At 42.4% G+C, this 14,156-nt stretch overlaps 1 protein-coding gene across 11 annotated transcripts in view; it reads left to right on the top strand.

The window, feature by feature from the left end:
* The window catches only part of LOC104640428 (muscleblind-like protein 2), a 111,421-nt gene extending 98,422 nt beyond the window's left edge, over positions 1-12,999 (top strand). For all 11 annotated transcript variants that reach the window (XM_075741235.1, XM_075741190.1, XM_075741171.1 and 8 more), the window contains one exon: positions 10,024-12,999. In XM_075741235.1, the coding sequence (XP_075597350.1) occupies positions 10,024-10,038 (15 nt within the window). In that variant the 3' untranslated portion in view covers positions 10,039-12,999. The remainder of the gene's footprint in view (positions 1-10,023) is intronic.
* The last annotated feature ends 1,157 nt before the right edge of the window (positions 13,000-14,156 follow it).

Below are 14,156 nucleotides of genomic sequence, written 5' to 3'. Positions count from 1 at the left end.
TATTCGCCAGTGTACCCATCTAACCCCAGGAAGGCGCCTGGCAGGGCAGAGAGGTGTCGTCAGTGCTGCTGACAAGGCTTTTTCTGTCTCATCTTCCCTTCGCCTCTTGTGGAAACCTGCTGAACTTGTAAACGGGGAGAAGAGTAGCAATATACTGAGAAAATGAATTGAAAAAATCTGGCAGGTAGTAGGAAACAGCCTTTTTTGTTGGTTGAAAGCAAGCTTTTGAGAAGGAAGGTGGGAAGCGGAAACAAATGTTATTTACATCTTTAGTGCCAGTATACAACAACGCTACAAATAAGGGCCTATGCAAAATTCTTGTTAGCGATTTGAAAAGCTTTAATTGCAGTTTCTAAGGGAATGGGGGAACAGGTAGCAAAGCACTTCTGTTGAGAATAGTAAGTATCTAAACAATTTTTGTCCTTTTTTTGACTGAAAGTTTTGGTCTAGAAATTCCAAAAAGTCCCATGTTAAATACTCCTATAGAAAAAGTTATTCTACAAAAGAAAAGGCGATTTGAATGACAAATTCCAACAAAGGAGATAGAAGAATCGGTTTCTTTCTCAGACACGTTATCAGACGGGATGCTTGCAGGGAGCAAGCCCTGGGCAGAACAGCGTTGGGCATCTGGCGAGCCCATGTATGGTGCCATGTTGCTCCATGTAGAGGTACCGGCAAGCCTCAGCATCTGGGATGCAGGACTGGACGTCTCGCCTTGTGTCTGCACCAGATGGAAAAATGAACCTAAACGATCCTTGATCAGGAGGAGTCATTTCTCCAGAGAAGGTATTAGAGTAGCAATAGCTTGTCACGGTAGGAAACACAAACGTAAACCTCTTGCTGCCTCTTTCGTGCTAGACACCCAAGAATCCCAAGCCTCAGTTCAATCAAGTTATCTTGTCTGAAGGCACCGAGTTACCTGTAAGTAGCCATAACTTGCAGAATTAACAGTTTGCACACTCAAGAAGCGAGAGTTTCTGATCTTAAAGCCCACAATAAATCTCAAGCAGTGTCAAGAAAAGACCCTTTGAATTGCCTTGGAACACCTGATGTTACAAAATACGTGGCAAAACTTTGTTTTCTTAAACTATAAGGCAGCAAATAAGCAAAATCAAAAGATTACCCTGGAAAATTTAAAGGAACTCTATTTTAAGTTTCATGCAAACTTTAACCATGTCTTTGCTTTACTTTTAATAACATTTTTTGGTCTCTTAAGATAGAATGTTGTTTCTGTGTAGATGATGAAGACTTCTAGCGGGCTTGCATACAGAGTTTTAGACCACATGTTCATATACAAGAAGCCACTGGGAAGAAATGGGAAATCTCAATTTTTTATTTGTGGTCGGTTTTTTTGTTTGTTTGGGGTGGGGGGTTTTTTTTGTTGGGTTTTGTTGTTTTTTTTTTAAATTCCCCTCCTCGCACACCCCTGCCCCTGTAGAGGACTGAAACCTGACTTCCTCTGACAGGCTGCTAGATGGCAGTGTCACATAACCTGAGCAGTAAGCCAAGGCAAACACTACTTTTATATAATGAAAATCAAGATATATTTCCCTTTCCTGTTTTAACTCTCGTATCGTTGCAATTTAAAAAGTGAATTTATGTTCGATGTGGTAACTTCCTTTTGTGCTCTTGTTTTCAATTATTCAACAAATGATACTTCGACAAGTTGAGTGAAAGTCTCTTGAGGCATGTATTTATTATTTAAACATAGGAAAATTTTTCTGAGGTCAACTCATTTTGTAGGCATTTGGGGAAAAATGAGTTTGTTTCATTGTCCTTAGCATGTACACACAGCTCACGTGAGTCTGGTTTTTTCCATCATAAAATTTTAACAACACAGTGCTGTGCAGAGCTCCAGATGTACTTGTTTGGGATTCTGTTCTTTGAAATAATTGCGTCTGGACATCTCTAGCTGCTCCAACTATTTCCCCTTGAATTAAATAAATATCGTATTTTTATCTCAGTGTATGATTTATTGCCCACCAGAAATGCCAGTCTTTGGCTTTGAGCATGCAGGAAGCTGCTCACGAAACCGCAGTGGAAACATCTATTCATTTATTTGGGTTTTTGTTTGTTGTACCTGTCGTGACTTCCAGCTTGAGGCAGAGATTCGTTAACTTTGACTGACTTCATTTTTGGTGCAATATTATCTGCAGTGACACACAACAGTATCTGTGTCTGTTTATGTGAGAGTATTCAGATAAGAAGAAAATTAAGACAGAGGTAAGCAGTCAAAAGTCAGGAACATTAAGCTTTCCTCAGAGAAGTTGTAAGTATAGTGAGATTTATTAAACTGACACAAGTGTTAGAAGTGTGGTGTCTGATGAGTAACCTTGATGAACGTAAATTTGGTACCTTTCTGCGTTTAAGTTCTGGATGTTGCAGTGGGCCGTCTATTGCTTGGAAGGGTGTGTGAACGGGAGCACCAGGTTTTGGGGGAGGAGGGGGTTCAGAGCGGCAGTTTCTGCTGGGGGACCTGCAGAAGTGCTAGCCGTGCTCTGCATCCAGTGGCAGTGTTCGCCTAAAAGGGATGCCATGTGTGTAATGGCAGCCTCATCTCGCATGATTTGGGCACGCATGATGTGTAAGAGGAAAATATAAAGCAGGTTTTATTAAAAGAAAAAAAAAATGCTAGGTGAGGACACCTAAGAAAATGCAGGTTTGGAGAAGTAACACCCCTATGAGAGGAATACGGGCACTTTCACAGGTCATGCACAACTTGTGCTTGGCCTTTCACTCCTTTCTGCTCTCAGTTCCTCTGCATAAGCCTATCCTGGCAGTTTCTAAAAATCAAGAAGAGAAGGAAAATGACCTGAAAGTAAGAAGTGAAAAACACAGATGATTGCAGTAGCTCAGACCTGCTGAAAGGTAAAATTGAATGGATATTCAAAACAGTCACTGTGCGGGTGCTCCTAAAATATTACAGCAGTGGTTTTCTCATTTCTATGTAGTCTGTCTGCTCCCTGTGCGATTAGTTAAAAATAGATTTTGGTAGAATATATTAGAGTATGTTATGATCAATTTTTAGTACTGCATTATTTATTACTTTAAAGAAGAATAAATAAAGCCAGATTGCTTTCATTTTTTAAAAACAACTAGTCCTGTTTCTTCAGAGTGAGTAAATACCTATTAAGTTGAGCTTCAATATTATACATTATTACTTGAGTAAATACCTATTGAAGCTTATAAGCATGCTAAGGAGTTGGCAGCACAAGTGGCTTCAGACTCTCTTTCAGAGGACCTCGTGAATATTAAAGGAGAAGAATGATTCTGTTGAACCCTTGAGCCCTTTGAGATCCCACAGTTGCCTTGATCCTTTCTTTAGATCATCATGAAAAGCTGGATTCAGACAAGGTCTTTGTCAGCTTTATGGCACCCTGATGGCCAACAGCTTGTGCCTGATGGAATGAAAATGTTCTAGCAGGTGTGTCCACTTTAGGATGGACATCTGACCCTTGGCCATTTCCAGAGGCATATTATCAACGTATGGGACAGGCAGACTGGGGACACTCAAATTTAGGGAAGAAAAGAGAGGATGGAGCAGGGCACCATGTCTGGGGATGGGCTGTAAGAAAGCCAAGCAAATAGGACCCTCATCACTCAGGAGGTGCCCCCCTACATTAGTAACTGTATGGGCAGGCAACCAAGGAGATCATCTGTGGCCCAGACATCTCACCCTTTATGTACAAACCAGAGGTCACCTTATTGATGAGCAAAGTAGACTAATGTATTGGGGATGCACTGGATTAATGGAGAAGCAGTAAGATAAAAGTCCTTCACCCCTGAATTGAGAAGACTTGCACGCTTAGTGAGAAGAACAGAGCACGTATACATAAAATGCTGGAAATGAGAATGAGGTTTCTGGTCATCAGGAGAGGAGGAGCAGCAAAGGAAAGAAGCCATCAACCCAAGGTGGAGCTCAGTGTGTTTATGAAGAGTGATGAAGTGTCAGGCAGTGACAGCAGGAGTAACAAATTGCTTTCAGCAGATCCCTCCAACCCTATTAGTAGTTCCTTTAGGTTTTGGTTGGGGATACGTTTATTCAGGTTGATTTCTTTTCAGTGTTTGCAGATGACACTGTGGAAAGATGCTGGTTTGACACGAGTCTTACAGTGGTACAAACTGGTGACCATGAATTTTGAAAGTGGAAAGGGACGAATGAGCGAGGCAGGCTGAGGTTAGATGGGTGTGTGAATGCGCAAACGTATTCGGCAGATATGAGGAAGGGTGGCTCTTGTGTCAGTGAGAAGACCTGCGACGTAGGGCAGACGGGGAGGGGACTTCTGGCGGGGGATTACAGCTAGTGCCAGGAGCAGGGAAGGAGGCAGGACAACAGCTACGGTGGGAGAGGTGAGGCGTGTGTACCCGAGCACCTTTCCGCCCTGAGCGCTGGGAGCAGGTGGGCTGCTTTGAATGTGAGCGAGAGTCGGAGCCAGCCCAGCTGCTGGCCAGGACAGGGGCAAGTCCCATCCCTGGGGAGCATCGGTGGGAGTCCTGGGGCGAGGGATTGGAAAGCTCGCTTCCGTAGAGGTGCTGCTGCTGAAGCCGTGGAGAAATCGGAGGTGAAAAAGTCCATCGGTAAGGCTACGTAAAAATTAAGACCAAGCGTAACTGATACGATAGTGATTAGTCTCAGTAAATGTCTGAATATTTACTCATCCTTTTCCACTTTTGATTAAAAAAAAAAAAAAGACTGATGTATTTTGAAGAAAAATAACAAGGCACATGCCACAAAGGAGCATTCTAGAGAAAATGAAAAATAAAGAGATGGAGGCATTTCCCAAAGGCATGGAGAGATATAAATAGTCTTGGATTTCATGTCAAAGGGAAGAAATACTTGGTGTTAGTTTTATTTTTAGAAAGCAGGAGAAGTTATGAGACAGCCCGATATGAGTCGGCTGTCTGAAAATATCTGCTGTTTTTAATGTATACCCTAGATATATCTGACCAGTCTGCTACTCGTGTGAAAAACATGAAAATAGAAAATGTCACTGTGAAAGGATTCATCTGCCCTGACGCAGGTGCCTAGAAGTTAAATACCTCAGTGTGAACTGTTTGCCACAGACTTGCATTTGGTGGAGGGGGAAAAAAGCATCATGAGCTGATAACCTGTCTCATGCTAAAAGAAGTTGCCTGAGGTAGGCTAGGAAGTTGTAAAATAGGGTGACCAGCTGAGGTGTACGTGTCTGAAATCATCTGGGATGAATCTTGTCTACCAAAACGTCCTATTACTACATTGCTCCTAAAACGAAAAGCTGAGCAGTCTAAAATGTTTACTATGTATGAGTTAATTTTTGGAGGGATAAGGGTTTCATGATGTGGGGTCCAATACGATCTGAATCACCCCTTAAAATTTATTTACACTTATAGAGAAAAGTGTAATTTGGAGAAATAATTTCAAAACTTCTGAAAGAGAAACATCTCAGAGGTAGATACAAAGTCATGTTTTCCAGCTGATCCACTGTGACAGGTCTTTAGTTGAACAAGAGTTCACGTACACTGAAGTCATGCGGAATGGTAAATTTTCCGTGCTCGTCGTTGTATAATAAATCCACAACTGGAAATAGACTTTAAGATATAGGGAATAAATAAGCTGCATGAGCTGTAGCTTCAAAACAGAAAATCTCAAGCCAAATGGTATTCTTGAAATTCGTGGTACCCGGTTGTGATTAAAGGGTAATTTGGTTAATTCTGTGAACTGCTTCCAGTAAAGCAGTACACATAATAATCTGGATGTCAGAAAAGAGTTCATAAAGGTGAAATTTCCACCTTAATTAGAAAGAGAGTCTCAATTTTACTTTTTAAATCTTGAGACAATAACCAATCCGCCTTTGCTGGGTCTGAGGAAATCCCAAGCTGATGTTCATTGACCTGCTGCATGCCGTGGGTTGGTGGTTCGGAGAGAAGCTGAAACCATTGGCAGTAACATCTCTCTTGGTTGTCATTCCTGTGGACCGTGCCGCAGAACTGGATCACCTGTAGGAGCATCCAGGGTTGCCCTGGCTGAATTTAGGGATGTTCTGTGTTGCACAGGGGGCTTAATGACCACTGGTCATTCAGAGGTCCTGAAGGTACTTGAAGGTAAGGGTGTAAAAGAGTCATGCTCTGACAGAGAAGAGAGAAAGTCTTGGCGTTTGGGAGCTGCAAATGCCACCTTTTGGAGCTGGGGAATTTGGAAGAGCAAATGCTTCTTGGCGGTTACAAAGTAGTTTGCAGAAATTTAGGTTTACTCTATGTATTACCAGTTTCAGTGAGGTCTGGTAGCTGATATTGGCGCAACTTTAGTGATTTTAGCCTACAGGGTGGCCAGCTTTCTGGTACTTCAAACGGGTGCCAAGCAAGAAGGCAATGGAAAGGCTACCTTATGTCTGCGATTGCCTCCAAAAAATGCTTTTTGCTGTTAGTAAATCTCCTGTGCATTACTACCCCAGTCTGTAAGCGCCAGGCCGTTCTGCTTCTGCCAAAAACAGTGTTCTTAGTAGATCTGTTACTGCAGCAGCAGAAATTATGTTCTCTGGCACATCTACATCCACAGCTTTCTCATGATTGACCTATAAGACCTTTGTACATGGAGGTGTGTGTGTTCATACGCACACAAACTCATTGTCTAGTCTTGTTTTTCAGGGTTTTATGCTTATATGTATTATGGTAAAAGTTTCAATACATTATCTCAAGTTGCTGTGAAGTATAATGATATAATAGCATCACTGCAAATACGATGAGTCATATATACATACATTTGAGATGTAATTCTTCAAACAGTAGTGAACATGAAGGTTGTTGGACCTATTTACAATTAACGAGGGGTGCAGACTCTGTAATGAGTGTTTGCAGGGATGTTCCTTGGTCGTGATGTTCTGTACAGCTTCTCCTTTTTCAGCATGCAAGTAATGGAGCAATTAGCAGCGATGCAGACTTAGATAGCCTCCTTCTTCCATCACAGTTTATTGCTTCATTTGTAGATTAAACAGGAGAGGTTCACAGTGTGTTTTCCATGTAAAGTAGTTTAGCATTTTATGTTTCTCTGTCAGACACAGTGGAAAAAAACCCCCACTTGCAGAAGCTGCTACATGTGTATGTAGCTATGGCAGAGTTGTGATATCTTTTGAGAAATAGGGTGTGAACATATAATTAAAGACTACGGGATACATTTTACACTTTGTGGCTCAGGTTAAAAAAAAAAAAGTAGCTCCTCGGTTCTGGAGAAGCTTATTCTGAAGGAGAAGCTTGAGGGTTTTTTACCTAGGAGGACTCCTACGTGTACTAGAAATAGCCGGGGTGCAACTTGCCCTAGTTAAATCCCCTGCACGAGCGGCAGCGCGACGAGGACGATGTGGTGGGAGCAAGCCGGCTCCGTAGCCGCTGGCGGTGGAAGAAGCCCGCGGTGGGGAGAGCTCCAGCTGCTCCTCCCGCACCCGCCGCCACGTAAACAGGACGTGCTGGCGCACAAAAGGAAAGTGTTTACATTGTCTTCGCTGTTTCCTGAGTTTGGAGAGGAGGGGAGAAATGGTAGGAAGAGGAACGGAGCGGTGGAAGTCCTTACCTGGGGTCTGCCGCTCGCCGGAGCGGGGCAGAGACGGGGTCCCCGCTCTTTCACGCCACCCAGGGCCCCTCCGTCCTGCCTGGCACGGGCAGGGTGAGTTGCACTTGGTTAATCAAGGCGCCGGGGATAATCCTGCCCTTTTCCTGAGAGACAGCCTGAGAATAGGCCCTCTGCCACCTCTGTCACACATTTTTGGAGGAACTAGGAGCCTCAGTCTTATGGGGCTGTTTGACCTTTTAGGACATCTGGGCGTAAGGGGCAGTGATCTGTCTCCCTGTACAGGGAGAAAAGAGCTATAGGAAAATGCAAGTTTATCCCCTAAGAGTTGGCAGACAGTGTAGGCAGCTGCAGTGTCTGAAATTCTGTTCTTTTACACTGGGTAGATTTCAGGTTGTGTCCCATTAAATCAGACCTTAGGATCCCTTAAATACACTTGCGTGATTATGGCTAACCCAGTAAAGCTGCTTTATTAATTACATTGACATGTTGGGTTGTAACATGCTAAAAATATCAGCGCTGATAATCTTGGTCACTTCTTATTTTCAGCACGGCTGCGTTCTTTGTTCGTACTGCCAAATCACAGTGCTGTAGATGGACCAGGGCTATCACAGGCAGGGCTTTATTATTTCAGCAAAGGTATTTCTTTGTTATTTCAATAGGAAACAGAAGATAGGCGATAAGCTAACAAACTCACAATGGGTGGAAGTTCATTAAAAATATATGTCCTTGTTGTATGTATAATGTATTTAGATGTTGAGCCCTTTGGAGCAGCAGGTGTTTGTGCAGTACCATTACAATGGGGCCTCGCGTGTCACCAGATTTTCAGTGCTGATGGTAATCAAAGATGACTTTTTGGCATGCCGGCAAGTTCGACGAGGTCAGGGAGCTGGTAGTTGTGTACAGAGAGCAAATAGCGATGGAGAAAGTCCCTCGCCTCCCAGAGCAACAGGAGTCCTTACTCCTGCTGTGTCGGTCGGATGGCAAGCTCCAGCAGAAGGGACGTGTTGCAGGTGCCGTAGGAATTGGGCTTCCAAGGTTTTGCATATCCCACCTCTCTCCAGAACTGGGCTCTTCCCCTCCTCTTCTGGGAGAAAGGAGGGCGACTCTCCGGTGTGACAGCATTTACATCACTCCTGCCAATATTGTCATCAAACTGAGGTCTCTAGGCAGTTCTCTGAAGTAATGAGGAGTCTTGATGGCATGCTGTGCCACGCTGTACCTAGAACAACGCAATCCTCTCTGGTTTTGGAGCAGGCATCGTGCAGTGGCTGCGGGCGTGATGGGGCAGGGGACCAGAACAGGCGCCTTCCATGCAGAGGCGAGCGTGTTTCTTTTTAGGCAATCTGTATGTCAGAGGTAGTATGTTGCTGAAGTTATTTTCAAAACCTTTTTTTTTTTTTCCCCTTTTAAAATAAATATTGCATTAAGCAGCAGTCTAGCTTCATAATATACAAGTAGGTCAAAGTGCTGTCATGACTGTCTTGCATACCACCTACAAATACAGCTTAAAAATACGTCGAGTGCCAAATTAAACAGGAAGAGCAGGTGATGCACTCTAATTCCTAGACTTGTGCTCAAGTCTGGAGCACACATTAGCGATGATGTGATAAAAGATCACACCCCTGGCTTTTGACATCACGTTCACGGACAGCCATTTCAGGCAGGTGATGGAAATCTGGACTGTTTTCCAATACTGTGAGCTGGTTGAGCCGGTTGCTGGGCACTTTGTGCATTTAACCTTCGCAGTATTGGAAGCGCCAGAGTTTGCGCCTGTAAAATGGTTGCTTCGCCCTCAGTTTGAGACATTGTGGAGGTAAAGCAGCAAGGTTAGTGACTAGCTGGGCGCACAGAGGTACCGTTACGATCATCCCCCCGGATCCCCTGATGTAAGGAAGCATGAAAAACCTCTCAAGTTTGCTGACCTGCAGATAATTTTTTTAGGAAATAAGCAGCTGCTAAAAGTGCATTAAAAAAACCACCACGTTAGCTTCTTGAAAACACCCAGCCCGGTAGGTTTTGGGTTTTTTGCTTGATAGTGGCGAGGGGCCCTGCCTCCGCCATTTCCCCTGGTCGTTCCCGACTTTGTGGGAGCAGGGTGGGAGCTGGAGAGTCACGCCAGGCACGGAGGCACTTGTGAGCCTCCTCGGGGGCTGCTCCCCCCCTCCGCTGACAGCCGGGGCGCTGAGGGTGCGCACCCCCCACCTACTGCCAGGCCCTTCCTTTGTGGCTTCGGCGCGGTCTCCAGTATTTTGTCAGATAAAACACCCCCTCCGCGTGTTCTCGCGCACGCGAGGTCGTGCACGCGGGAGGAGGGCGACCACGTTTGTGAAAGGCAAACGCCTCCCGGGCAGCGTAAGGACACGGGATGCGGTCCCGTACGAGCCGCGGCTGAGCTTAGTTAGTCCAGCGCCGGCCGTCTGGGCGAGCTGCTCTGCCCGCGTCACCTAAAAGCGCGGTCACGCTTTCCTTTCTCTTAACAGATAATCCTGAAATAGCCGGCAGGAGCGGAACGGAGTGTCACGAAGCCTCCCTGCGGACGGCCAAGCACGGCTACTGTACATACTACCCCGTCTCCTCCTCTCTAGAGTTGCCACAAACTGCATGCTAAGTCAAGAATTTGTTCTTACGGACAAATCACAAACTCGAAAAAAAGCTAGTGCTGCTATGTCATATATGAATATTAAATATGGTATGCTTACTATACTCCAACCTAAAATAGTTAACTACCTGATACCAGCTGTGATGTTTCAAGACATAAAGGGTAACATTTAGTTTTAAAGGTTTTCTAAGCATAGTTTAATTCTTGCAAATATTGTCTTTTCTCCATAACTATACCTAACGGAAACGGTCCAGTTAAGTTAGTCTCGTGAGATTCAGGGGTTACGAATCTTTCGAGCTCAGCAATAATTAAGTTGTATTGGCTAAAAACTTATCCCAGTTGCAGGTTTAATTTTCACCCGAACTACGATAGGGGATTTTCTTCTCGGTTAAAAAACCCTAAATCTTGGCTTTGCTCCCCTCGCGAGTTGATTCCAAGACAGAGGAAGTGAAACGCAGCCCAGTGTCCTGCACATCACCCTGCCAATCTGAATATTTTTAGCCAGAAGTCCAAAGTAAAGCACAAATTCTTTCGATGCACATGGTTGGTGTTTGACTTGTATGGAGAAGTTGCATTTGAATCATAGCAGAATAGCAGAAGAAAATTAAAAAATTTTGCACAGTATGAACTTCATACCCCTTTCGATCCCCAAAAGAACAAAGTCTTGAGAATATTATTTTACAAGTATATTTATAATGTTTTTAAGAGAGACTTTGCAGAAGTGCCTAAATTTTGTCACATCAGACTTGATGAAAGTGAGCCTGATGCCAACAGTCAAATCTCACCGGAAGCGAATAATCTTTCAAACTCCTAGTCAGGTTACCAAAAAAATCCAAGCTGTTTAGAAGTAACTTCTAGAAGTGTAAAATCATTCAATCAAACAAACAAACAAAAAGACCAAATTAACAAAAGAAAAGGCGAAAAAGAAGGCTGTAGATGAAGAGATTTGTATGATACTCTAATTTAATTAAAATTCAGTTGAGTCACTGAAACTTCGTAGGTGACTTTAATCTAGACTATTAACTGAACACTAAGAATGTAGAATGAGATTCAGTTTAATAAATCATTACTGTATTTGCATTTTTTTTAATTGGATTATAAGATTGTAACCAGATTAGAGTGGAGGAAAAAAATAGTTCTTTTAATTGTTTTTCTTTAAAAACATATTTTATGTCACAAAAGTATGAAGATATCTTTAATACGATTATATACATATTATATATACATACATACATATATATGGATGAAGCAGATTTTAATGTTGTTTACTTTTTTAAATACTTTGTTGATTTACAAGGTAATTATATATGTATAATTAAAATTTCATTTGTTTGATTTGAGATTTGTTTCAAGCACTATTGTACCAAATATTTCATATTTCACATTTTATATGTTGCACATGTATCACATAAATGACATAGTTTTTAAATTATTGTTTAAAAAAAACAAGACAGCTGTTATAAGTGGATATTATGTATAATTGTTTGCAGCATAAGTTTTCTATGTGGACATTATTAGTGATTGCAGTATTTTAACTTAACCTCTTCAGATTGATTGTAAACTATTTTAAACTTTGGCAGCATTGCCTGTTCTGAACGACTGAACGCACTAACCATATAATTATTTGTCTAGGAAATTATTTTCCAGGCTAAATCTTGTTTGTCCGATGTCTAATTACTATCTATTTATATATAAAGCTGGAGATTTGATCATCTGAAAGAAAAAAAAAAATAATCACGATTCGATTGTAAAATTAACATAGTGCTTGTAACGTTGCGTTAGTTTTAATTTGTGGAAAAATAACGTATCTTAACTTGTTACTTTAGCAGTTAAGGTATCACCATTATATACTATTAAAACACTAATATTTGTAGACTTTCTCAGTCATTATAACTAGGTAGTTGACACTGCAACTTGCCTATATCTGTCAAAGTTGTTTTTATTTTTTTATAATAGTTAATTTAGGCATTTGGGTAGCTTATTGTACAATACTAAATGGTAAATGATCCATGTTGTTTAAATATTTTATGTAGATAACTCTTCAAGACATTGTTTTGTGTGAACTTTTTATGTTTCAAAATAACTGTTATTCTATGTTTTTTACAATTAATCCAATACTACTATTTTTTGCCCATGGATGACGAAGCTTCAGATACATCAGGTCTTTCATCCAGATAAACTGACAGACAAAAAGAGAAAATGTATTTTTAATAAGAGATCCACTTTCCGACTTTATGACTTTGTAATATTCCTGAAAACTGTACAAGTACAAACCTATGCGAACAGTAAGGAGGCAATTACAGAGATGTGCAAATACGTGTACAACAGATTCTGCATTTTATTTATTTATAAAGTAATTTTATAGACTATTTCAAAATTTGGGAAGATCTAAAACTATTTTTCTGTATAAATATTATTTGCCAAAACTTTGTTTATATTTTAAAAAAAAAAGTCTAATGAAAATGATTAAATTTTAAATGCTTTGTTTAATTAAAAAAAAAAAAACCACAACAAATAAACCCCCCTAAAAGAACCATGAGATGGGCCAACACAGATACAGTGAATACTGTAGCTGGGACACGGTTTCAAGTCACTTGAGATGTCTCAGCATTTATTTTCGTCAAGGGATACAGCACCTCACCAAAATACCTTTTTGTTTGCCTCTCTCATCCAGCATAATTGACAACACGTACGATGAATATTTCAGTAACAGTTAAAAGAAACCCCTCCATTCACTCTTTTTCAGCATATAACTACTAGTGGTCTGTTAAATAGCCATTCTATTTCTGTTGTGACGTTAAATTCATTCACCCAATGTACAACCACTGAAATAAAAAGAAGCATTTTAAAATGAGAACGGAGTCGGGGCGATCCTTTCTTGTGGCGCGGCTCTGGGAGGAAGGGCCTGGGGTAACAAAAATAGTCAAAAGAAAGTGGAGGAGTCTTTCGAAATTACTTTTTAAATTATTTTTTTAAATTGTTTTATTTTATACTAATTTTTTTTTTTCCTTAATCGCATGTTCAAGTAACAAATCCTTAAGTGCAGTCCCCAGGTTCGGGACGCACGCAGATGCTATGTGAGGAAGGACGTACTCTTTTGCTGGAGACGGCGTGCCGAGGACGCCGCGCAGCGCGGCTTGAGCCCCAAACAGTCGTTTCGTGCCCTCTGTGCCGGCCCGTGCTGCTGGGGCGTGCGCGGGCAGGCAGTGGTTACCTCAGCGGTGTGTGGCTCGCAGATGCCTAAGCGGCGGGGGGATTGTTTTGCCAGCACATCCTTCTGCATCCCTCTTTACTTGCCTCCGCCTCGGAGACTATTACACCAACAAATAATCCCCGTTATCTACGAGTTCCTCCGGGGAGAGCAGCGTGGCGGAGGAGTTGCGTGCCCAAGGGCAGACAGAGGTGGCACGGCGGGCTAGTGACGGAGGAGGGATTGAAACCTCTGGCCTGCAGCTCCTTGCTTTCTTCACACGATCTTCTCTGATTTATTTTTTTAAATGCTTTAAAGAAAGGAAATACCATTGCTGCAGAATCAAGAAGGGTTTGTGTCATAAAGTTGTACACATTGCATCATATCATATCATAGAATCAGCACGGGGCTGGTTTGAACAGAGCCTGAGGTCACAAGCGATGCGGAAAACCACCAGGTCACCCAGTCCATGTGGATGTATCCCAAACGTACCAAGCCAGAAGCCTGCTGAGAACGAGCGGTGGGATGACGAGGAGACACGGGGCTGACTTGCAGGGGCGGAGGAGGACCGCAGCGTTGGGGGGCTGAAAGGCACTGCAGGGCAGAAGCAGCAAACGATGAGAATTCGACTCCTAACGATTCAGGAGTGGAAACCCTGTCTGTTGGCACTTTCTTATGTTAAACGCCACCCTGCAGTGACTTTTTGGACAGTTGTCAGCTGCCAAGAAGGGTCATGACATGTTGATTTTCTTTTCTAAAAACTGGTTTGTTTCTTGTCAACTTTGGCACTTTTTTGGCAGGGGAGAAGCGCCCGTGGGAGCCAC

The sequence above is a fragment of the Balearica regulorum genome, chromosome 1, assembly GCF_011004875.1.
Source record: "Balearica regulorum gibbericeps isolate bBalReg1 chromosome 1, bBalReg1.pri, whole genome shotgun sequence".
NCBI lineage: Eukaryota > Metazoa > Chordata > Aves > Gruiformes > Gruidae > Balearica > Balearica regulorum.
The sequence above is the reverse complement of the archived record's forward strand: the minus strand, read 5'-3'. Positions and strand labels throughout refer to the sequence as shown.